The sequence below is a fragment of the Leptonotus elevatus genome, chromosome 1 (assembly GCF_054856555.1).
Source record: "Leptonotus elevatus isolate MCC_2025b chromosome 1, RoL_Lele_1.0, whole genome shotgun sequence".
Lineage (NCBI taxonomy): Eukaryota > Metazoa > Chordata > Actinopteri > Syngnathiformes > Syngnathidae > Leptonotus > Leptonotus elevatus.
In genome coordinates, this window is record NC_141239.1 from 20,573,310 (window position 1) to 20,599,588 (window position 26,279).

Below are 26,279 nucleotides of genomic sequence, written 5' to 3' on the forward strand. Positions count from 1 at the left end.
GTGCACGTACAAAACTTCCACTCAATTTCACACACTACTGAAGAACAAACAGTAAGTCGATTTAATACGCACAAACTAATGAGTTCCACGGAGGCAAGGTCAAAACAGAGTGTTTCCCCCTTCGCGCAGGGTGACATTTAGCGGCTTTGTCGCCTCTGTCCCTCCAACCGCGGCCGGCCGAAAATAACCGCAGCTGTCCCTGGCCGTCTCCCTGCATTTCCATTTGTAGAAGCCGGCGGTGCCTCAGCTGTTTGATAAGGCTCCGACATTTACGCCAATACACATCACTTCCTCCGATACAGCCTTTGGGAATACACCTTTAAAACTCAGCTATAGCTGTTAAAATGTATTCTTTAACAAAATAGAATTAACTGGGGTAAAATGGCGGGAATTCTAGCTAGCCTAGCTGAAACTTGATGCTAGCCATATTGCTTGGCAAGCACAACAAAATGTTTATGTAACACTTTTAAAGTCTATCATTAAAAGCACATATATAACAATAGTGTAGTCAGGTAAATCCTCTCCCAGCATACAAAATTTTAAAGTATTTGTGTGTGTGTTTTAAGCTAATATCTTAATCACCTTGAGTCTTTGCTTGGTCAGTCAGTCATGGAAAGCTCCAAAATGTTACAGTTCCACCATCAAAAATGTCTTCTCTGAGCTGAAATATCCTTAAAATGGTTGGAAATTCAGGGTGCTGTAGCATCCCCCAGTGCCCTGTGGTGTGCGCTTGACTAGACTTCTTTTTTCTTTCTTGTCCTGCATAGGTCCAACATGATGCTGGCAGATAGCTGGCGTGCCTATTTTGGCGCAGCCTCCTTTCCAAAATAGACTCTTGTCATTTAGTGTGCAGATAGCACAACATAGTCACTCATGCCGCGCTTGCACACAACTGCAGGGCAGATTGTACACCATTACTTAACATTGTGCACTCATTAAAAATAGGTCTCAAATATTTCATTCGAAATTCTTTGCTTCCAGTTAATAGTCTTACATTTCTAAGCATGAGAGGTACTTTTGGCGAGGGTTAATAAATATTTATTGTAATTTTGACGTCGATTAGAGTGAGAGTGCATGTTACAATTTTTTACTTATGTCACCATGGAAGTCTGTCACAAACTAAGGACCAACTTTAAATGTACCGTAATACCCCCCTGATGCCAGCAACCTGATTGGTTGCTCGCATGCCATGACATCTTTGCTGTGGATACAAACATGGAAAGAGAAAAATGATAGCTCATGCATCCCATTTTATTAAATATAATTATCCATCCATTCATCAATCTTCTTCCGCTCAGGTCGCAGGGCAAATAATACTTTTCTCATGGTGTACTGTTGTCGGTAATACAAGTCCAGACCACTGCCTAAAATCTTTATTAATACTGTGCTGAATAGACCGTAGACCTATATTTTTAGGCTTTGTCTGGAACATGTTTTACTGTGACTGGGATGACACGATCGAGTCCTTAAATACATATTATAATATTTTTAATGACCAAAGATGAGTACAGTAGGTCCTCGGTTTAGGATATTCACAATTTACAAGGTTTTGAGATCAGGAATGGGCAATTGGACACAACAAAATAGTTTGCACGGATGCACAAGAATATGTGATCCCACGGCATAAGAAGGCTCAGTTACCACCGTACTCGCTTTTATGTTCTATTTATGGTCTGGAAGTGTTTCTCATACAAATATTTATGGTAATTATGACTTTACAACTGCATTACCGTAGGTTATTGATTGATTATGGTGCCTTCTGATGTCAAATTTGGGTTACGTTGTTGTCATTGCAACATTACAGCAATTCCAAGGTACAATCACCTAAGCAGTGGCAGAGCAGTAATCTGATTTAATGCTTAGTTAGTGCAACGCAAATACAACCTTTACACTATAGTCTATTTGTTGGGATGAAATTGTAGAAATAATGGAAATGAAAGTAATAGTAATCTGTTCCCGGTAAGATTGTAAACGCTACTGTATACAGTATTTTAGGCCTTGCTTAAACCACATTACACTGGGATGTTAGTCATCACCTAGTCCTTAAATAGGCATTAGCATATTATTTATGACCACTGAGTAATATCGGGAGTGGTCTGCATACAACTTACAGCCATCGCAGAAAGCTGAACTTTTTTATATTAGACAATCATATGGATAAGCGGTTCAGATAATGAATGAATGGATGAAAAAATTAAGCATGGGGCTGAGCATGCCATTCATAACCTCAAAATGACTTGTGTCAGGGCCGCCATGAACCGAGGACCTTCTGTAACTGGCTCCGCAGAGACTTTTAATACCTTCCTTGTGTGAGCAGGATATTTTCCCTTGAGCACACGTTTGAAGCCCTTGAGACTGTTCATCCACCTGTGGACAGAAGTGATTCAGTGTATCGCATGGACCATTGCTTTGATGACTGCATTGTCGCATTGAAGGCCTGAAAGATCATCATACCTAACACAGAAAATACATCACGAAGAATGAACTTACATTCAGAACATGACTACACCTGAATGCATGATCAAGTTTTTGCTTTTTTTGTTTTGTTTTTTGCAGTGTGTAGCAAACAGAAATTTCTTTCCCCACACACCAGTGATTGACAGCAGCAGGTCGTTTGGACACTCACTTGACTAGGCACACCATTTGAAATTCTAGCAGACACAAAGTATGCTTATTGCTTATAATACATTCTGTCCAGCTACAGAGGTTCATGTCTGTACTTCATAAAGGTGTAAAAATGTTAACAATCCTACATTTATTCTCCACAGTTGAAGTACTTAGTTTTAAATTGCATTTGTTCCCTTCCCTTTACAGTAATATTGAAGTAAATATATCATACACTTAACATTGTGTCCAAATATGACACTGCATTACACAAAATGAACAGTAGATGGCTTCAATGATGCACCTGGAATGATTGACATTTAGTCATGAGCGTTCATCTGAACATGAACGTCATTTTTAGTACAGCTGGTGGCTGTCAAAAAGAAAATGAACAGATAAATGTAACATTCTTTAGAGAGAGAAAAAAAACATCCCATCTTTATTCATTATACTGATTATTTATCAGTGTGTTAAATGAGTAATATATTGACAGAAGTATGATTTATGTCCAATGAAAAACACATGCATCTGTTTCTCATTGGAAAAAAATAAATGAATTCATGTTTCTCAAGAGGACATCAACGATAAATGTGTAATTTTAATTTGGCTGTCAATAAAAAATTAATTAACTTTAATTGGATAATTATTAAGTAAACAATTACAGATAAGCACACATTTTTGAAAGGACTTGGGCTTTTTAAAATAAGTTGTTATATTACATTAAAAATAGACATTTGTTTTGTTAAAAAAAAAAAATTGTGTGTGTATATATATATATATATTTTAGTTTAATGTGTTACTGTGTAGGTATTGGACAATCCAAGGCCTGTATGAATCGACAATATTGCATATACTAAATTTGCTTTAGTTTTAAGAATGATTAAGGTTATTAGGTTAGCATTCAGTTTTTATTGGGTGGTTATGTAAAATATTACTTAATATATTTTAAGATTCTGTCTAACATTGAGTACTTAAAGAGTTTTAGTACACTACTATGAGATGATATCACACCACAGTTCTCAATCACAACCTTGGAAATGTTTTATTTCAAACAGACATCACAATCATGAACACACTCACCAAAAAAAAAAAAAGATTAAATAATATGTATCTGCCAGACAGAAAACAACGTGTATTGTGACACTGTCGAAAAAGTTCTTATGGCGCGTTGCATTAGTCAGCTACTGTTTAAAGTACAGAGCATGCTGTATAACCCATGTAGTATTTCAGCATGAAAACATATAGCACCTTGTCCCAGTCATTGTTATACTTGACTGGCATGTTGTGAGGTCGTCCATGGTGTTAATGATGATGATGCCAGTAGATGACAGGATAGTGCAAATTCAGACAGCATAAATAAATTAAATATGTATGTTGTCAGTCTCTTTGCTGATCTTCTTTTTAGCCACATTTATTATAATCACCAGTGTTTACACAAAAAGTGGCTGGGGGGGGGGGGGGGGGGGGCATTTATTTACACAGGTGGAAGATGCCAACTATTTGGTGCACAGTGTTTAGCCTTTATTGTCTTAAGTGGATGCCACATCCAGTTGGGCTTGGTGTCTATTTGAGGGAGGCATTTATTTTGATTAATAATTAGTTTCTAACTTGGGGAGGACTTTATTTGTCTCAAGCGGATTGATGCACATGCCACATAACTGGGGCACAGAGTCTATTAGAGGAAGTCATGTATTAGTCTTATTTCAAGGAGGTGCTTATTTCTCTAACTTGATGAGGCATTGGCGGGCAAATTGGCATTTTTTGTTGTAAGTGGATGTTGCACTGACCAACATATTGGGGTATCATGCTTATTTTAAGGAGCCCCCCCCCCCCCCATCATAAGAAGATGATAAACTGCCTACTAATTGCGGTGCAGAGGTCTATTTGAGGGAGGTGTTTATTTTTTTTAAGTTAATGATGCACCTGTGACTAATTGGGGTGTGGTTTCTATTTGAAGGAGTTTTTTTTCTTCTTCTTAAGTGGATTATGCACTTGTTAACAAATAGGGCCACGGTGTCAATTTAAAGGAGGCGTTTTCCCCCCCTATCTCTCAAGTGGATCCCACATTGGCCAAGTTATTGGGGGATGGCCTTCATTTGAGGAAAGCAACTATTGTCTCCTTTGGGGCCACTTTCTGAGCAAATACAGTATTTCACCTTGATGTTATTACCCACAGTGACTTACTAAGTAAGAGCACACTACTGTTGAATATTTAGCATTAACCGATGTAAATCCTATGAGACGAAAGCAAGTACGAGTCCTTAATGCTAAGGCACTGCTTCAAATAAAAACACCAGCAGTGAGGTGTGACTGCAATAAAAACATGCAACGTTGAACTCCAGTGTCTTTCACAACGTGAATTTGTGAGACGCAATACACTCACACGCACGCACACACGCACACACACACACACAACAAAACATAAGCAAACAGCGACCTCGTGATACAAAATGAGTCGTTATATACAAACATTTAGAGGTGGTGGCTCAGGTCCCTTTCTGAGCAGATACATGTGCTGTACATACATGTATGTACACTTAAAACTCTGCTTATTGTATTTATATGTAAATATACATCAGTGCAAATACTGAGATAATGTTAGTGTCATGAAGCATTTGTTCTTCCATAGACAGATAAATAAAGAGGTCTACAGGTTTAGTATTACCAATAAGCTGCTAATCTTCTATGGAAGATCAAAACAAATCAAAAGCCATAATGCAATATGTGTAATCTACATATGCCTGTTTGATATGCGTGTGTATGTGTGTTTACATATATATTATCCCAAGTAATTTCTTTTGGCTACTCAAAATTTGAGGGCACCGTCGTCTGTTGTCATTACTCACACAATTATACGATTGGACAGAGAAATTATATATTTTTTCTGTAAATAAATAATGCTTATCTGTTACATAAAAGAGGGGGGAAGTTAATATATATATCTAAAGCTAACATGAGGCTGATTTGGGGAATTTTCCATGGGAATCAACAAGGATTTATGGGGAATAAACGATGTATGCAGGGATATGACCATTCTATTAAGCATGCATGATTTCTATGGTTTACTGAAAGAACTTGATTATAATACTAAATTACATAAAAAATATTTTTTAGCCACTCTGACTAATTAAAAACACACAAAAAAAACTTTTCCCACTGGAAAATTTCCACCACTTCCGCATCCCCATAAATAAAAATGCATACAAGACATGTAAAAGCAACCCGAAAGTGTTAAAAAAATATTTTCCTCCTGATAAATTTTGGATGGCAGCGTGATACCTGTGTGGTTGAGGGTTCGAATCCTGTGTTTAGGTGGGGGGATTTGCTTCTGGTACTCCAGCTTCCGCCCACATTCCAAAAACATGCATGTTAGGTTCCTTAAAGACTTCAAATTGTCCATAGGCGTAAGCGTGAGTATGAGTGCTTGATTGTCGACATGTTCCCTGTGACTGGCTGATGACCAGCCCAGGATGTACCCCACAGCTGGCCCAAAGGTCAGGAAAGATTGGCTCCATGTCAACTACGACCTTAACGAGGGTAAAGAAAATACCTGTAGATGCATGGATAGAGTTTGAGTTCAGTGCTTAATGGACAACCTTTGAGGAATAAAACCAGGATGTGACCACAATTGGGCCTAACTTCAGTGGTCTTTCTGGGACATTGCCACAGGGGTTATTCAGGACATCATGTAGTGGATTTGATGCCCATTTTGTCCGTCCTAAAGTTACTAAAGAAACATCTTTCAAAAGAGTTGATAATACTGAACAAAATCTGTGAGTGTGAGAACCCAACAAAGACAGCAGCATCAAAATGCTTCATGTAAAGTCATTGATCAAGTCCATCAGCCACATACACTTGTAGAAGTATGTGTGCTATATTATTTAGATGCATGTGTTTTAGATGTAGTAGTAACAACGAGGACTCTTCAAGTATTTACACATCGCAAGGATCTAATCACTAAGATACTCCCATGCAGCAATAATGCAGCAAAACACTATATTAGATGCTTGTGATGTGCACTACAAACACTTGGATTGTGCATATAGAGCCTTTGGCATTTTTTCCCATCAGTGGTCTTGTGAATACTCCATGTTGTTTGTCCGCACACATATACTCAACGTACGCACATCTGGACAAAAATAAAACATGTATGCTTCCCTGATGTCTGTGCAGAAGAAGATAGTGGTTTCTTTGTCCTCGTGTCAAAGGGATGAATTTAAAGGTCCGTGCTGAAGATCTTCTAAGGCCACAATGCTCATTGGTGGAAAAAAAATGTAAACACTACAAAGAGAAAACCAGGAAAAGGAGTTAAATTATTTGAATGTCTTACTAAGAAAAAACAGGGAAAAAAAACAATAAGGCTACATTACTAGATCTCCTCGAACAGTATTAACTGGCTTCAAAAATATGGACTAAACTATGAAAGTGACCATAAATGAAGTTCCTGCTGTTCTGGTGTCAACAGAGATTAAAACACCTCAAAACACTTTGTTTGCCATGTTTGTTTCTCCCCCCCGTTCATTTCTTGTGATCATAAGCCATGTTTTTGTTTACTGTGGTAAACAATGTTTTTTGTTTGCTTGTTATTTTCATCAGCCATGTATTTTTTTAGTTAGCTCTGTTTTTACCTACTGATTGCAATTGACAACCATGTTTTTCTTTACCATCATCATGTTTTTGCTAACTAATGTTCACAATTCTTTGTTTACTATCATCAGCCATGCTTTTTAACTTACTTATTGAGATCAGTCTTTTTTTTTCTTTTTTTCTTACTGCAATACTTTGAGGTCGGAAGTCCCTTCCTATTAAACTTGAATGCAGAATTAAAAAAAAAAACACAACACAGAGAGGCTAACATAATCACTACTTAATTAAGACTGACACTTTAAAGTTGGACAGCCTTCCTCAAGGTAGTGCTTAATATCTCTGTAGTAATTAACCTTGTAATTGAGGTCCTTCTTGTTGGAGCACCCCATTAAGAACATTTAACTAATTAGAAACACTTCTTTTATGTACTCAGCACTAAGCTACACAGTTAAAAATAGCGCACACACCTTATGTCATAAGGCACTTCAACAAGTCCTGGTGTCCTGTTTTAGAGTGGATCCACTATTTATCTCTTCTTCCTCTTCCTCCTCCTCTTCTTGCCACCCACCAAGGTGCACCGGTGTTACCAACGATGGCGTGGAACCAACATGGGCCTGCAAACCTGACAATTTTGATTTTGAATTAGCGCACAAAAAACAAACATCTCTTATTTTTAATGTCTAGTGAAAAACACAGCTACACTTTCTGTCTTAATGCTCTTTTGCAGTAGAATATGTGACCAGTGTTAAAGTTACCAGTGTTGCCATGTAGCTCCGTCATTGGCATTGAGCTTTGCCAATGCCCCGTAATCCTCTGTGGGTGCGACGTCTGCTGGTGGAGCTGAAGAAACAGATTTGTGTAAATAAAAGGTAAGCGAGTGGCATGGTGTAAGTGAGCAGAAACGTGTGGCGCCAAATAGAAAATTACCTCATGCATGTAGATAGCGTGAAGGCTCATCTCTGCTGAGGCAAACTCCGACTGCAGCGTATTACTTCGTAAATGGCTGTCACTGAATGACATACTAATAAGAACAAAAAAGATATCAAATGTACACATTTCAGAACATTTGTTTCTTAATTGTCTACTATAATATAAAATACTAAATGGCTGCTCATTTGGCGCCATACCGCTACACTTATTGACAAGTGCAATTAAGCAGCTTGGTGACTCAATGCTGTCTCCATGAGTAAAAATACACTGGAATTGTATTGGTGTTGGTTTTCTGACAGTTAGGGGTGGGCTATACTGGCTAAATTAGCCAGTGGTGGCTTTGCACATACTCCATTCATATCCCGTCTGAACTCACTGGGGTAAATATAATCTGCACTGGGATTTGAAACTGAGTGTTGAAAGAAAATATATTTAGTGCACTGTAATGCTTTTATTCCTGAATGCTGGAGACCTTTTATTAAGACACATGGGAGCTCATTTAAACTGTGAAAAAAATACATACATATACTACATTGACTGCCACAGACGTAAAAAAAATTCATTTGAACTATTTCTATTAGTTTCACATTTTTTTCCACTTTTGTTAACAAGAGTATGAAAACCTAGAATTATTTTTTTGTATATTTAGAACAGATATAAAATGTGTGATTAATCGTGAGTTAACTATTGAAGTCATGCGATTAATTACAATTTAAAAAATTTCATCGTCTGACACCCCTAATTTTTAATAATCTTTTCTTTACTTTTCTTTTTTAATTAGGGGCATCAGGCGATATTTTTTTTAATTGTAATTAATCACATGACTTCACTAGTTAACACAAGATTAATCAGAAATTTTATATCTGTTCTAAATGTACAATATATTTTTTTTACTAGGTATTCATACTCTTGTTAACAAAAGTGGAAAAAATGTGAAACTAATAGAAATAGTTCAAATGAATTTTTTACGTCTATAGCCGTCAATCGCAGTGAATAAATTTGTGTATTATATTACATATACATATTAAAAATTAGGGGCGTCAGGCGATTACATTTTTTAATTGTCATTAATCGCATGACTTCAATAGTTATCTTACGATTAATCACAAATTTTATATCTGTTCTAAATGTACAATAAAAAATTCTAGGTTTTCATACTCTTGTTATCAAAAGTGGAAAAAAATGTGAAACTAATAGAAATAGTTCAAATAATTTTTTTACGTCTATAGCCGTCAATGGCAGTGAATGAGTTAAATGGGGCGTTTGCAGTTTAAAAAAAAAGCACTGCCATTCATGTTAAAACTGTCTACATGACCTGACTCTATCACCATTTTACGCCCCAAATTGTATTTTACTGTAATTATTTTAAAACACATTGTGCCTTGACAGGGAATATCTTATCAGAGACTATAGAAATAAAACAGAAATAGCTGTGTTCACGCTGTAGCCGCGTAGGCACACCGGCTTGCTTACCTTGCACTTTCTTACAGAGCGCTTTCACGCGGCTGCATTTAAAATCTTTCTCTAATGATAATGTATATATATATTTTTTTACAAGTCAAGAAATGTCTGAGGTCCGCTAGTTACCTGTCAATACCGGTGCGATCACTGTGGTACATGGTGCTTTCTGGATACATCGAGGAGGCTTGGTGGCGTTGCGAGCGGCCGCGGCCAGTTTGAGGCAGCTGGGAGGTGGACAAAGAGGCCAGGACGCTGGCGGCGGCAGACGCTGCCGTGCTCGGAGGGATGAAGCGGTGATCTCTGCCTTGTAGTCCTGACGCGGTGAGAACTGGGTGCGCCAGGACGCTGGCCAGCAGATTATCAGGCTGTGAACAATAACAGCGATGTGGTGAATTAATTTAATTGATACAAAGCGATGAGTTAGGTTTGTCTGCAGTTTTTTCTTACCCCGGTTGCAGACTCGTTGGACTGCAGCGATGTGCAGAGAGGAGCCTCAGAGAGCAGGAGCTGCGTGGATGGACCGCCTTGTGCGTCGTGTTGCACTTTCTGCTTCAGATGGGTGATGAACACCGAGCTGTCCAGCGGTGGCTGCCAATGTGGATTCTTAATGGTGAAGTGCATGAGCGACAACTCCGTCTTGCCGTTCTCGGCCTGCTGGTACACGGACGCCTCCGTATGGCCCTCTGAGAGCCACTGCAAAAACATCAGACACATTAGAACTGGTCATTAATAAAATTGTATGTTGAGAGTTTGTGTAGATGGATAATGAACTGTGTGTACACTGTACAGATACTGATTTTTAACATCCTAACCTATTTTTTCAATATGATCGACACCACACTTGACAGGGAAAATAAATCATGTGTGCTTACTGCTCTTAAAATATGTGTTGTACTAAAAAATAACTTACACAGCACACCACACATAATTATATGTCCACCACCAAGGCTCCTCCCTTAAAACAGAAGCCTGTTGTAATATCAAGACTGACTTGTGAGAGGCAACATGTTGTAACAGCAAAAATCTTGACTCATAGAAATTGTAACTTGAAGCTTGACTGCCTGTTTGCGTATCTGGTCTACGCTGTGTAATCTTATTGTGTTCAGTGACATATGAGACATTTCATTTAAAACACTAAACACAACCAGTAACTCATCGATTTGTTTCCTGCAACAATGCAAGATTAAGTTCACTTCATAATTGTCTATCGCTCCGTTTCAAGTCACAATCAGTGTCTCAGGACAACTATAATTTAGGACCATTTTCTAAACAGATCGGGAAGGAAAAAGATCAACACCACAGGATAATCACCCAGGGCGATGTTTCGGAGACATCCAATAATCTGACTTTTGCAGACAATGATAAAATAATGGGCAGAGAAAAAAATTCTCAAATGTGTTTATGATAAATTGATGTGTAGTGCTTGAGTCCAGCTTACAGTTGGATTTCCGTGGCGTCTGATGTCCATTTGTGCAAAGGAGCAGATGTCTCCCACGCCAACCACCTCCACCGTGAAGTTCCGGAAGAAGTCAACGATCTCCAGAGACTTGTTCCTCAGCAGGAAGATGAGAATAAAGGGTGTAATGATGGGACTGAGCAGCTCCTCCAGGATGAACACCTGATTCCGGCAGAGAACAGTTTAGTGTGCTTAACTCTTTGACTGCCAGACGTTTTCAGAAAAGGGATGCCGCCAGTGCCAGCCGATTTAAGCATTTTGACTGATTTTCAAGGTCCACAGAAAATGTTCTGTTTGGACTATGGAAACACACGTACTACCAAATGAAAGATTGGACTTTCATCTTTCATCAGAAAAAAAGAGTTTGTTTCTACCTTATTCCGTTCTTTAGTAATCAACAATAGAAAATGGTTAGTTTCATCCGATTTCGCTTGTTTTGAACTCAAATACGGAGAAATCAAGCTTTTAGTGAAACGATATTATTTCATGCATTCTAGTGAATTTGACACTTCTTTTTGTCCATGAATGATGCCACAAACACCTAAATAGTGCTTTACTTCTATAAAACACTACCACCAAGAATGAAAAAGTGTTTTTTGATAGCAAAATACGTTTATTTACATTCAACAGTGTAACAATTTGACAACAATTTGGCAAACTATTTACAAATGTGTGCAACTGTGGTGCTATTTACAAATATGTGGATGTTTCAACGACAGTTTTTCTTTTTGTAACACTCTCCTGCGTGCAAGGAGACGCAACAGCATTTGCACAAGATTGCCTCTTCGCGTGCGCCACTTTCTTGCCGGCCGTTTTTTTCCGGGGAATAGCAAGTATATACTGCAGTGTCATCAAGTCTAATATCAGGATCATGCTACGGTTACGTTACGGTGGTGTTACGTCTCGCTTCCCCGTGTCCTTCAGTTGCTATACCGGGTTGGTAGGAGATGTTCTGATCCACTCCATTCATGGTGGCATCGTAGTCCAGAAACAGTGTCTTCTCCGTGATCAGACTGTACCCGCTCCTCCGATGAATATGCATTGGACTCGGGGTACTCTTCATTGTCCGATCGAATGTCCGCTTGTGCAGCTCCGCGTTTTCCGGCCTTAGCAGCGCTAGCCGCGCTAGCCGCGCTTTGCCGGTGGGGCTTACTACGTGTTCATAACAGTCACGTTGGCGTAGAGCTTCATCTTCTTCATCATCATCAATCTGCATTGGTCGATGCCAACTCTCCATCGCCCGATCGAATGTCCGATTGTGTAGAAGTACCCGGCCGGCTATTGTGCGCGTTTTCCGGCCTTAGCAGCGCTAGCCGCGCTAGCCGCGCTAGCCGCGCTTAGCCGTGAGGCTTACTACGTGTTCATAACAGTCACGCCAAAGCTTCCAACTTTGGCGTAGAGCTCGTTGTCATCATCATCGTTGACATCAATGCGCTTTTTAGTATTGATTGATGCTTTCCGTCTTTGAAAAAAATGCTCAAGCTGAGCTGCTTGTAACCGGTTGCTTGGTCAAGCCATTGTGGCTTGGATCAGCCATTGTCTCCTCAACACTCTAGCTCCGCCTCACGTCTTCTACTGACGCCCACGGTGGGCGGCCCATCCAACCTTGTGCAAAGAGAGTCATCGCTGCCCTCTAGGGGCCAAAACGAGTCTTTGACTAATCAGATCAGCCTGATTCTTTCAGCACAGCTGCCCAAGGCTTTCCTGCACCCGTTTTTGAAAAAAAAAAAAAAAAACATAGGGGACGTCTTTTAACGTCCTCGGCGCCCTTCCCTAGGTTTATGCTAAACGTTTTATAACGTTTATGGCAGTCAAAGAGTTAAAGGGAAAGTCAACCCGAATTTTTTTTTTTTTTTTTTTACAATAATATGTTATATGTGACCTCACTAGTTTAAATATGGTATGCTTGTTAATATTGCGTAAGTGGAATACGAGTTAAGCAGCAAAATCCAGCCGTTTTAATCCATCTCACAGGGAGGCCATTTTGCCACTTACTGTCGAATGAAGATAACATCAAGGTTGCTCAGGTCTCAGGTAATGACCAATCACAGATGTTTTCTGAACCTGCGCTGTGATTTCTTGTAACGGGTAACAAACAATCACAGCTCAGCTTCAGAAAACAGGTGAGCTGTAATTGGTCGTTGCCTGAGCCTTGAGCAACATTGAGGTCATCTTCAGTTGAAAGCAGATGGATAAAAACGGCTGGATTTTGCTGCATAACTCATATTCCACAAATGTAATATTAATCAGAATGTCATGTTTAGACTAGTAAGGTCAGATATAACATATTATTTGCAAGAAATTTTTAAAGTCGACTTCCAGTTTAAAAACAGTACTTGAAATGCATGGCTGCAAACATCTTGAACTCATAGCATTCATTACACATTTCTATTTCATTGTTTTCTATCCTAGTGTGTAGTAGCTTAGTGATAGACTACACTGTAAGAAATGAAATATATTAACTCGTGTATGGCTATTGACCAAATATTACCTTACAGCCCCAATCAAAAATTCATCCTGAATTTAACAGGAATTGGCTATACTCATCCACTGAGGTTTCATCCACTCACCGCTTTGTACTGGAACAGCTGTGCCACCTCGTCGCGGGTTTCGCTCTTGTTAGCGTTGCCCCTCCAGTGGTCCGGCATGTAGTGTATGTGGGCCAGCATGCACTGCAGCAGCTGTTCTGGGCACCAAACCATATGCTCGTCTGGGATGAAGGCCCTTGTGGAGGACAAAACAAACATGAGCGTTTACTGTGTATGCAGTCATTGGAGACAAGGACTGAACAACCCACCTGGTGATGGTGATAACCACCCCCAGCACTGTGATAGCAGTCAGAATGTGTTGCACCGTCAGGACGTCTTCGTCGTAGACTGTCAGCGCGATGAGCACAGCCAACACAGAGCCCGAGAAAAAGGCGACGTTTTTAGCCAGTACGGTGAGCAGCGGCGACGTGAAGGAGTTCATGTATTTGGACGTGGGCTTGTAGCCTCGGCCCAAGCGTCCGTACAGCTCGTGGTTCAGTTCGTTGAAGTGCCGCAAGTACAGTCGGCCGTAGAGGGACCAACGACGTGCTCCCAGACTCCCGGGCTCCCTGCGGATGATTTCGGTGTAGCTGAAGAAAGCGTAGAGCACTTGCCACACCAGAATAAAAGGACAAAGCAGCAGATTGGCCACGCCCATGAGCAGGATGACCCTGCTGAGCTGCTGCGCCAGCTCCAGCCGATTGCTGCTGCGCTTGTACTTGGGGTGCAGGTTCCACTTGTTCTGGAACAGCGAACCGGGGCCCCAGAAGAGGATGAGCTCAAAGTTGTACTTCAAGCCCTGCGTGAGGAAGACCACATCACCCAGTAGGGGGAGCTGCAGTCGCACGGGAAGCAGCGATTTGTTGATCATGGCCACCATGTAGTTCTTGAAGCGCAGGATGCGGTGATAGATGTCCAATTCTGTCAGCTCTTTCTTGTGGATGCACATTTGCTGCTCGCGCTGCAGGCTGATGAGACGGTCCTGGACTTCCTGCCACGTGAAGTTGCATAGTTCATCCTGGGACAATGAGACAGTAGAGATACAAAGTCACACGTTAGTGAATATACATGCTTGGATGAGTGGATATACACGTACAACAAAATAACACAAGTAATGCAACATGAAGGTTAGTCAAAAAAATTATGAAAGATGAGATGTGTTTAATGGAGAGTGTGTAAAATATAGTATTGATCCTTGGTGTATTTGAACAGAACAATGAGACAGACATATTATTAAGACTAAAGATGCTCCGATCCGATACGTGGATCGGGTATCGGCCCAGATATTGGAAAAAAATGGATCTGGTATCTGTCAAAATGGTCCCGATCCACACCTCGATTCACAAAGGCTTATCTCCAGGGCGCACGCACGTTCACATCTCCAATAATGAGGTGAAACAGGGAATGGTGAGGTAATATTTCCCCTTAGCTACGTTGGCGCAGTCAATTTGTCTGTCGGAATTGCACTGGGGGAACATCGAAAGCCAGCTCGCCAGCTCGCGGAAGCAGCCACCTGGGCACTGGCTCGCTGCCTCGCCGCCGTCGGAGAGCAGGGACTGGTTGGTCTCAACGCTGGCCAAGCGGGGACCTCTACTCTTTCTCTCACGAAGGTCCACCGCAGCCCGATCGCGGCCTGCCTCGCAGCTTCTGCGAGCTACGAGCCGGCAGGCTCCATGGAAGGAGGGCCGTGTGGAAAGCGGCAACAGGGTTTGCAACAGGCGGGCGAGACAACGAATAATGTAATTAATTACGTCTGATGTAATTGCATTTTGTACATAAAGGTGGCATTTGGTGATAATGTATTTTCTTAAAATGAAGAGCAAAGCATGTAGCCTATTAATATTTCTTTATGTGCAGACATGAAGACATGTAGACAGAAGCAAGTGGCGCAGGATAGCCTTTAGCCGCATGAAACTCATTTTGTAAACAGAAGCGCTTCGAATCAGTCGAGCCCTGGCCACATTATGCACAGTTGAACTTGAAACATTAACACTGCTTGAATGTAAGAAAATACAAGTGTACTTAAGTAATGATTACATTCACATTCAATACATCTATTGAAAATATTGAATGAAAATCATACTCCAACAAATGTTTAAAAAATATTTCCAAGACATTAAAGAACATCTAAAAGCGTTTGAGTTTTATTGGAAATATATTAAATATTATTGGGGGGGGTACTAGTGCAAAGACAATTTAGTATGGATCGGATCGGTATCGGCAGATAGTGAACCCAAGGTATCGGTATCGAATCAGTAATGAAAAAAATGGATCGGGGCATCCCTAATTAAGACACCTGTGAACTGTTTTCAATTGTGATTATAATATTTTTCCTTTAAAATCTCAACTCATGAATCTACAGGAAACTGTTAGAGATGTGTACCATTGAGATCTTCAGCGCTTTAATGTAGAACTGTCGGATTTCCCAGTAGCTCAGGACGTTGCAAATGACCTTGATGAGTCGATAGAGCCAGAAGATGGCCGCCATGATGAGAAGGAATATGACCCAGCTGTTCGCTTGGATTCTGAAGCAAAAAGGGTAGACAACGAGATAAACAAATAAGACATTAGCAATAATAGAAAATATGTTTCCAAGTGGCAGGCAGAATAAATTCGTAAAGTCGGGGAGGAGAGTCATATTTATTTGAGTGAAGTCACAATGCTACGAGAATAGTAGTAAAATTGAAGGAGAAAATCAATTTTTTCCCCCCCAAGTAAAAAGTTACTATGTTACGAGAATAAAGTAAGTTGCAACATGACGGGGAAATTTTTTTTTCTTCAACAACTAGTCATAATTTAAGTATAACAATAATATTACAGGGAAAAGTCTGAATGTTACGAGCATAATGGTGTTTTATTATGGGGTGGGGAGTCTTTTTGTGTGTGTAAAAAGTCAATCGTACAAATAAAAGTATACTTGAGTAAAAGTCATAATGTTTATGAGAAAAAAATTATTTATTTAGTTACAGGAATAAAGCAGTAATATCCAGAGGAAAAGGTCATTTTTCCGCTGAATATTACTGTCCAATACATTGTAAAATAATTTAACATTATAACAATAAAGTCATATGACACTGAAGTCTTTAAGAAGAAAAAAACTTGGTTTTCTAAAACGTCATATTCCTCAGAGAATATAATTTTAATATTACAAGAAAATTCTAATTTCTCAAATAAAAAGGCGATACTTCAATTTATCTCGAAAAAATCCTTGACAGTGGCCCTCACAAATCCTTGTTTTATCCTTGTTTTGTGAAAGAAAAATAACCTGTACTTAGGGATGATGATGAGCAAAACAACTGTTTACATATCCTGCCAAATCTATAACTATGCAATTTAAGAAAGCTGCTGCACTTCATTGGGAAATCAGAAAAAGGAACAAGACGATCCCACCAAAACTTCCAAGCAGTTTTGCTTCACTTGTTTTATTATTATCTTTGTGTAAGCTGTGGAAAACAAGCACAAGCCAGACTACTGTGAAGGAAAAATATGCTAACATCGGGCGGAGCTTGTTCCTCATAGCCTGCCAGGGAAGTCTCATGTGGCAGTCAGCTACAGCCAAATATTGGCTTCTCGGCTGACCACTTTTACCTCCCTGACACGGATCAATTACTTAACGTGCAGCACAACAACTTCAGTGTCATCGACGCTGAAATGTCGCAACAGGAAAGCCAATCATGAGGTACTAATAGAAAGGGAACAACTTGTCCCTATTCACAAAAAAACAACCCCCTTCTAGTTCTAACAACATTACATAAAAAATGGGGAAAAAATGATTTAAATGACCACAAATGAATTAGTCAAAGGGGTGCAGATTTTACGTTTGTACTTGATAAGTGCTTCAAATACCTCAACATTTTCATACTTCTTTGGTTGGACAATAATGTGATACATTTGAGTGAGGCCACACTGGACATGTTTTTAGACATTCTCTTAGTGTTTATGATGACCTATACTAAATATAGTTGTTTGACAAAGCAAGAATACATCAATTGTGGGATTCACTATAAGTTTATACAGCCTCAATCTGTTTAAAACTAGAAATATTGATGATAACAAAGTAACCCAAACGGTGTCCTCTAGCTGTTTGTTTTATTTGCAAATGAACCACAGAAATTATGTATATATGTGTGTATATGTGTATATATATATATATATATATATATATATATATAACGTCATAATATTTTACTTTTTTGATTTTACAAGTATAGAAAATAGAGAACATTGCGAGAAAATACATTTTTATTCAGAATTATGGATGGAAGTCATGTTTTAATAATATTATTTAAAAAACAATAATGCAGATGAACTGTAATAAATGGGTTCTTACCTCTGAGTGCACTGCTGGCTGGGCAAAAGGGCATCGGGGATGGTGACCTTGTTCCTGTCCAATGGGTTGTGGCCTGGCCCCGTGTGATTGACAGCGCGGTTGGCGAACAGAACGTCATATTCCACACAGTTGACCAAGAACGTTGTGAATGTGACGACGAACAAAAATTGACTGTCGAGCACAAAAAAAAAAGAACATTTAAGCTTTAATTCCACCAGACTTGGCATCTATCCTCTGATGCTTTTTACACTAAATCCAGAGTGAAATATTGCTGTGTGTGCTCTTACTGGCATTATTAAAAACTTGACTCTGAAGGCGGAAAATTGTTGGATCAAATTTGTCCACCTACCCTATTTTGTTCCGGTACAATTCAAGACAGAACTGAAATATGGGTTTACAAAAAAGACAGAGAAAAATGCCATCAGTGTAGATGACAAATTGATTTGAGAATTTGAATTAAACATGTATTGCTGGGGTAGTCATCAGTTAGTGCTGTATTACACATGATGAGTCATTGGGCTGTCATTGTATGGTTGTTATTTAATGACGCCCTGTATTAACGCGTGCTGTGGCCACATTCAGATAAACAGCAGAACAAGACCTAAAAATAGTCATGCCCCCTCTAGCAGAGCACAGAAAAAGTTATCTCAGACTGCCGGAATGGAAAATAAACAATGTGCAAAGTGAGGACAAGTGCTGTGGCTGATTCAAATTGATTGCAAAAGTCAACAAAAAGTGAACCATTTTTAGCTCTGTTTATGTAGCATAACATTTAACAGTTACTGAAACTGTTGAATGCCTGCTGCTGAACTTGTTCACGTTGAAGCCTGGGTCATTTCAACACAAAAACAACCAGCAGCATCAGTCTTCAAGTACACAAATCATCCTGTTGGAATCTACAAAACCATATATCCATTTTATATTAGCACCACCTTGTTCATGGTTGTGTGATGGTTGAGTTGTACAGGTCATAGAATGAATGGCGGAGAAAGTTTTGAAATGACTTTTCTTTTTTCCGCTGGCATTTGAACAGAGTAAGTTCTAGCCACTGTAGGGTGTACTTGGGGGATTTACCTTATGTACCAAAACTGGCAATCAAATCAGCTTCGGGTAGCTCATGATACTTACACAAGTTCAAAAAACTCCGACAGCATCATACAGGCGAAGCCATTCTTTTGATGAAAATGATAGATGTGGACACACAGGTTAAGGGAAAGCAAGGCACATTTGCACATTTGCTAGCTTCAAGTAAAAAAATTAAATAAAAAAGCCTATAACAAATCTTAACTATGAAAGTCCAGTGGAACGCCCCATATACAAGAGTGAAAACATTTGGAGCTCAACCAAAAATCTGGGCTAAATTGGCTTCCAGAAACTTAAGAGCTCATCACGGGTGATGTTGTAATGGTCGGTGAGGAAATGTGTGAAGGATAGCCTTGGAAGAGAATGTAGAACTTACTGCACCACGAGAATTGGTCTGGCTGCACAGTAAAAAGTTTCTGTGCAGCATAGAAAATCCACAACATCCACTACAAGGCACCATCTCCAGGCAAAGGAGCAGCTGCTGCCACTGCCCTTCACCACTGACAGACTGTTGAAATCATTCATCCCCCATGCCCTAAAAACTCTGTACTGTCAACATTTTGCACAATGACAACCTCAACTGGACTTTCAGACAGCACTGGAATTTTGACCTCTCTTTTATTTTTACTTTAAAAAACAAACAAACATCTATATATCAGATGTTTTTTCTGTGTTGTTGTTTTGCGAATTTCCCTTGTGGGTCAATAAGGTCCATCACTCCATCTCCAGGTTAGGTGTCCTGTTGTTTTTAAATTAGAACAACTTAAGCCAACCAGCGTCACAGAATGATTCTGTTGGATTTGGGGGTTCCACTGTCTTAACAAGCTAGGACACCAAAGCTTACTGGTAAATCTGCTTCAGTAAGGCTCAGTACAATGACATACGTCACGGCAAAACACACAAGGATATTCTAGTGAAGAAGTTATCCAAGTTCTTGATGTGGTGCCATGAATCTGCAACACAAATAATGGGAAATTTTATGAGAGGATAAACAAATACCATCACTGTGAGACTTGAAAAACTAGCATGCCCCTTTGGTTTGGTAGATTTTTACTGAACATGTTTACCTTTCAGGCCTTCGGGCACATGGACCAGCAAGTCCTCCTCCCCGGGTGGAGAGTCCTCCTCCAGGTCGTCAATCCTCTGATACTCCCGGTAGGCTTCCAAGTTGGCCATGGTTGCGCTTCACATTCTCCACTCAGCCGTTCAACTCACTGAAGAAGCTCCCCTGGGAGCTACTGTGTCACCATACAAAACGAGCAAAGACCTTCAAAACGAGGCTACATTCTGCGGCTAGCGACTCGAGAGGTCCAAGTCAGGCTAGCTAAAAGCTAAATTAGCGTGACAACTTACGATAGCTTGTGACGTGACGCTGAAATTTTCCCAGATAAGTATTCAGTTTGTTATTAACGCGTCTGATACGCCAACTGTACGCAATTAAATGCCCCCGAGGCGAGTGAGAAGTGGTCGGCTAGTGGGGGAATGATTCAGCCAGTCGAGCGTGGTCACGCAGAGTGCACGGTTTGTTTTGTTCCCGACTCGCTCCGTCCGTCCATCCGCTGGTGTCGAGCTACTTTTGCTCCCCCTTGAGCGAAAACACAACGGCGACTCGTGTTCTTTCACCCGCACACTTCGGTTCACCTTATGGTACAATCGACCTGAGTCTGCCAGTCTTTAAATTCGGAAAGCTCCCTTCCAAAAAAATACAGCATACCCTAGAGTGTGTGTATGCGCCCACTGTTTTTGTCTTTCACAAACAAACGTCACTACAGGTTTTAGCCGTGACAACTTCCGGTATACAATTGTAGTTTTTTACGCGAGTGGTTGTGCGATTTCCGTGTCACGTTGTTTCGGAGAACTAAACTAATTTAAAAGACACACAATGTAATTTAAAATGTAATAATATTATGTTTATAACTAAATACATTGTCTTAAAACCATTAAAGAATAACAACCTTTAATAATAACAATAACCACGCCTATCGTGTGAAGTGCATTCTGGGTGAATTCAATATGGCGGCGCGCTTGTAGCACCAGTTTAGCTAATTTAATTTGGTTACTTTTTATAAAGAAAGGCGTTAAAATGTGGTATTGCTGCAGAGTAAGCTTTACTGGACCAGTGCGGTCGCTGTCGTTATATCTGCAATGCAATAAAATGCAAGGTTTATGGAAATATTCAAGGTAGGGTAATGTGACCCGCTAGCATGCTTGGCTAATGACAGCTTAATGCTTGTTGCCCCTGCACCCAGTTTTGCTTAGTCGATAACAGGCTTGAATGCACTTTGCTTGTTTCGATAAAACGTTTAATTTATTTTGATTTTGTTTAGTAAAATTTTAAAAATGTTGATGTATTTATGTATGGTGCAAATTTGAACTTTTACATTGAGCTGTCTGACTATTTCAAGTAAAATGATTACTGAACAGGGCCTAAACGTAAAAGTAAAACAATATTAATCACACAAAATTATCTAGAAAATACCAATTGTAGTTTATTAACTACTAATAAAATGAGAATTACTGACGTATAAGCAGATAAATATGAATATTTGTATTTATTTTATTTTATATTCATTTAGGAATGTAAACATTTCATTTTGTATTCAGATTGCATTCATCTTCAGGATCCAATGTATTCAGCGTCTCACGTCAACATGGGAATATTGTCAGTCGCTTGTGGAGCGTGGCTCAGAGAGCTCTGCGACAGTCAGCCACGGCAGCATCCAAACGCTCTGGCGTGACACTCAGGTTCATCCTCGCGCCAGCAGCACTTACAGTCTCCGGGCGACTGTTTTGCCACACGGTGAACTGCGAAGCAGACGTGAACAACAACATCCCAGTGGAGACTGTGACCAAAAATCCAGAATTCAAATGGCATATCCTGTGGGAGTTTGTGAAGCCTCAGCTGTTTGCGCTCATGTGTGCTGTCATGGTAAACCAGTAGTACTTGTAATTTGTAAATATAATATAACATTTATGGCGACTCAACTTAATGTTTTCTTTTCAGCTGGCTTTTGGTGCAGCCATTTTAAACATTCAAATCCCGCTGATGCTGGGGGACCTGGTGAACGTGGTAGCACGCTACCTGAGGGAACATACTGGGGATTATGTCCGTGAGATAAGGGGTCCCGCTTTTAAATTGCTTGGACTGTATGGCATCCAAGTACGTAAACATTCTAAATAAGACATTTATGACAGTCTTGTAATTGCTTTAATAATTGCAATGTACTACAGGGCTTGTTGACAAGCGGCTACATCATCCTGCTATCAAGGGTCGGAGAAAGAGTGGCGGCAGACATGAGGAAAACACTTTTCGCATCCCTATTGAGGTACTGTATTTATTCGTAACTGCCCTACTTAAACAACACGTCCCGTCGCTGATGTAATTTTTGTCTCTCAGGCAAGATGTGGCTTTCTTTGACGCTAACAAAACTGGACAACTGGTGAATCGCTTGACAGCTGACATTCAGGAGTTCAAGTCTTCTTTTAAGTTGGTCATCTCTCAGGTATGACGCAAAAACACATTGTTTCCTCATATGGTGGCCAGGACTCTATTTATTCAATTGCAGAGAGTACTAGTGGCCTGTGGGTGGTGGTTATTTATACAATCATCCATTTTCTATAGTTTTGTCCCCATTAGGATGCAGTGAAATACAATTTCAATACCTATATTTAAAGCAAAATGTCAGTGCCAACAAAACACCTCTAGGTGGCAGTATCACTCTGCTTACAACTTCCTGTTGCTTTGCCATAATGCCTCTAGTTCACTGAAATAGTTTTACTTAATTGTACTCTCAGTTTTTTATTATTCTGTAGTTATTTAATTGTATGTACGTGATATTTGCTGTATATCTAAAATCTTTGTCCACCTGATCATTTACTTTCTTGCCGTCTTTAACATACACATAGATTTCAGCTTTACAGATGTCATGCCAGTTGTGAGAGCAGCATATGATTAATTTATACCATAACATGATACTCTTGATGATTCATTGGAGTACAGTGTATATTAGAGCGGAGGCCACTTTTTTTTTAGGAAATGCAGTATTGAAACTGTTAAAAGTTGTTGTTGGCATTTCTAATTTTTCCGAATTTTGTCGACACTTTTCAGGGTCTCCGGAGTATCACACAGACAGTGGGATGCTTTGTGTCGCTTTACTTCATCTCCCCAAAACTGACAGGCTTGACCGTGGTGGTGCTCCCCTGTCTAGTAGGGGCCGGGGCTGTCATCGGCTCGTTCCTGCGCAGACTTTCCCGTTTGGCTCAAGAACAGGTGAGGCGAGGCTGTTTTCCATACCTTAGGGCAGGCTGGATTAACACTGCATGATTCAAGTGACACAATTCCTTTGTTTTTCTAAATTGCTCTCAAGTGGCACAATTTTGATATGTCATGGCAGCGCTAAGAGGAAAAAGAAATGCATGAAATAGGACATTTTCAGGCCTTTTCCAAATGCGGATCTGCCAGTGCAACTTAAACGCAATTTACGCTCATTTACAGTAAATCACAAGCAAAAGATTTAGCACAGACCAACTAAACGTTTAATATCGGTATCAGTTGACAATTGTATTGTATTGCAACTATTGACGACTGTATTGTCGTTTCCATGAAGGTTGCCAAAGCAACCGGAGTGGCAGATGAGGCTCTCGGTAATGTACGAACAGTGAAAGCCTTTGCCATGGAGGAGCGCGAGCTACAGTAAGTGAAAAGTGTTTCATTTGATGTACTTAAAGTTCTGGGATGTTAAAATAACATGTTTCCATTTCCACCACGTTTCTCCCAGGTTGTACGCATACGAAGTTGAAAAGTCTTGTGAAATGAATGAAAGTCTTGGGACAGGAATTGCTGTTTTCCAGGGACTTTCAAATCTCACCCTCAACTGTGAGTCTGTTCATTTTAACCAATCAATGAATATAGTTTATAGCTATCCTTTTTTTAACATGTCGTTGCAGGTATTGTTCTCGGAACAATTTTTGCCGGAGGAACTCTAATTTCCAGCAATGAAATGTCGCCTGGAGACCTCATGTCTTTCTTGGTTGCTTCCCAGACAGTACAGAAGTATAAAAGACACATCTCATCTCATCTCATGAAAATTGCTTAAATAATAGATATTTTAACCAATACTTTTTTATATCAAATTTGTAGGTCCTTAGCCAGTATATCTATCCTGTTTGGCCAAGTAAGTCAATTCAAGTAAAATGAAGTAGCTTGTTGGCTTTGGTTTGCTCTGATTGCTTCTACTTATTCTTTCCAGATGGTGAGAGGAACAAGCGCCGGCGCTCGTGTTTTTGAATATTTGTCGTTGAAGCCTTCCATTCCTCTTTCCGGCGGGGGACGCATCCCGTATCATTCTCTGGCAGGAAGAGTTGACTTTCTCAACATTTCATTCAGGTTGTAGTAGCCTTCAATTATACATTTAGTGAACAGAAACATCAAAACGTACCATGTGTTTATTATTTATCGTTTATATTTGTAGCTATCCAACAAGACCTGGCCATCAAATTCTGGATAGGTTTAACCTAACGCTGCCACCTGGCAAAACAATCGCCATTGTCGGGGAATCTGGAGGAGGTAACTTCATAATAAACGATGTCATCAGACAGCTAGATGTAAACTGTACAATAATGTGCGTCATGTGTTATTTATTTTAGGCAAGTCCACAGTAGCATCCTTATTGGAACGTTTCTATGACCCGACAAGCGGCATAGTAATGATGGACGGACTCGACATTCGAACCCTTGATCTCTGCTGGCTCAGAGGACAAGTCATTGGATTTATTAATCAAGTAAAAGAAAAAAACTTTTTTAAGTCAAATTTTGTTGCAAAAGAAAGTATACTGTCTTTTCTTAAATAGGGGCAGCCGTCCTAATAGATGCCCAATTTAATTATAGTAACAATAAATACCACACCCCAAATAGATGCCACCTTTTTATCACTCGTAGAAAAATATTCGGCCTTTGCTGACTTTGATTGATAAAGTAAAAAAAACAAAAAAAGAAGAAGAAAAAGCTCAAAATAGGCTTGATTATCAATAAGTGTGTGCCCCACCTTTGTACATAGTCACTATTTGGGGAAAGACAGTTATTAAAATGTCCACACATAATGAGTCTCATTTGAACTGTGTCGTGTTCTGCTCTGCAGGAGCCTGTTCTGTTCGGAGCGTCCATCATGGAAAACATCCGCTTTGGGAAGCCTGAGGCCACCGACGCCGAGGTCTTTGAGGCTGCCAAGCAAGCCAATGCTCACCGCTTCATTACAAGTTTCCCAGACGGCTACAACACCGTGCTCGGTACGAGATTTTAATAACATGTCAAAATGTCCACTTGCATAATGCAGCTCTGCTTATCTTTAGGTTCTGACATAATAACCAAATGCGTTTCAGACAGTGTAGTCTGGTGGAGCTATCACTTTAAGGTGGCTCAGGATATTCACCCAGCCGAGCTAGTCTAAAGACCCAATTATTTGTAAACAAGCCATGAAATTTTTTCATAATGCGTCCCCTTTCTTCTCAGGCGAACGTGGTGTGACATTATCAGGAGGACAGAAACAGCGCGTCGCTATCGCCCGGGCTCTCATTAAGAATCCGAGCATCCTGGTGCTGGATGAGGCCACCAGCGCCTTGGATGCTGAGTCGGAGCGTGTGGTGCAGAAGGCTCTGGACCGGGCCACCCGGGGGCGCACTGTGCTCATCATCGCCCACCGCCTGAGCACCATCCAGGCGGCTGACCTCATCTGCGTCATGAGCAACGGGCGCATCGTAGAAGTGAGTTTGGCAGAATATTGAATTCTCAGCATACATGCAATGCATTAATTGTTGAATAAAAATGTCTGAGGTCAATTAATTTTTGTTCAGTAAATTATGCAGATGTTTAAGGTGTCTGGCTATAATTTCTATAAACTTTTTTTTTTAAAGACTGGAACTCACACTGAACTGCTGGGCCGAGGCGGACTGTATTCCGACCTGATCCGAAGACAGAGAGCTGAGGGGCAGAAATGAACCATACTCAAATTCTGTTTACAGTAGATGTTATTTTTTTATTAGCTCCATCAAATGAGTTATGATGATATAAGACATATTGTTTTTAATTTAAGTGGACCAACTGGACCAGATGTGAATTTAAAAAAAACTAATTTAAAAACACTACTACAAAGTATTTAAGATTAAAAAAAGATATATAGTTTACTTCTATTCAAAGCTTACTATATGACTGTTGTGAATAAAAAAAAAAGTTTTAATGGAATTGTGATTGTTCTTTTTGTGCTTTTTTAAGTAATATACAGGTACGATGTTTTTAATACTCTTTT

The 26,279-nt window shown here is 39.9% G+C and overlaps 3 protein-coding genes across 3 annotated transcripts in view; 1 reads left to right on the forward strand and 2 right to left on the reverse strand.

The window, feature by feature from the left end:
• obscnb (obscurin, cytoskeletal calmodulin and titin-interacting RhoGEF b) overlaps positions 1 to 711 on the reverse strand; it is a 78,648-nt gene extending 77,937 nt beyond the window's left edge. Inside the window, exon 1 of the mRNA XM_086082546.1 lies at positions 583 to 711. The gene's annotated coding sequence lies outside the window, so the exon portion shown is untranslated. The remainder of the gene's footprint in view (positions 1 to 582) is intronic.
• Positions 712 to 3,237: 2,526 nt separating this feature from the next.
• atg9b (autophagy related 9B) lies at positions 3,238 to 20,735 on the reverse strand. The gene is made up of 15 exons (XM_086082575.1): positions 20,333 to 20,735; positions 20,047 to 20,217; positions 19,887 to 19,932; positions 19,025 to 19,087; positions 17,897 to 18,067; positions 15,950 to 16,091; positions 13,836 to 14,584; positions 13,609 to 13,762; positions 11,021 to 11,200; positions 10,030 to 10,275; positions 9,709 to 9,947; positions 8,119 to 8,212; positions 7,947 to 8,031; positions 7,659 to 7,813; positions 3,238 to 6,885 (listed from the first exon to the last, which is right to left on the reverse strand). The coding sequence occupies exons 2-14, from the start codon at positions 20,153 to 20,155 to the stop codon at positions 7,677 to 7,679; spliced, it is 2,415 nt and encodes an 804-aa protein (XP_085938701.1). The 5' UTR covers positions 20,156 to 20,217; positions 20,333 to 20,735; the 3' UTR covers positions 3,238 to 6,885; positions 7,659 to 7,676.
• Positions 20,736 to 20,922: 187 nt separating this feature from the next.
• On the forward strand, positions 20,923 to 26,176 carry abcb8 (ATP-binding cassette, sub-family B (MDR/TAP), member 8). The gene is made up of 16 exons (XM_086074981.1): positions 20,923 to 21,160; positions 21,584 to 21,908; positions 21,984 to 22,139; positions 22,211 to 22,305; positions 22,377 to 22,482; positions 23,088 to 23,249; positions 23,587 to 23,672; positions 23,758 to 23,855; positions 23,927 to 24,032; positions 24,120 to 24,153; positions 24,229 to 24,365; positions 24,451 to 24,545; positions 24,626 to 24,759; positions 25,116 to 25,263; positions 25,487 to 25,737; positions 25,888 to 26,176. The coding sequence occupies exons 1-16, from the start codon at positions 21,063 to 21,065 to the stop codon at positions 25,969 to 25,971; spliced, it is 2,115 nt and encodes a 704-aa protein (XP_085931107.1). The 5' UTR covers positions 20,923 to 21,062; the 3' UTR covers positions 25,972 to 26,176.
• Positions 26,177 to 26,279: the final 103 nt, after the last annotated feature.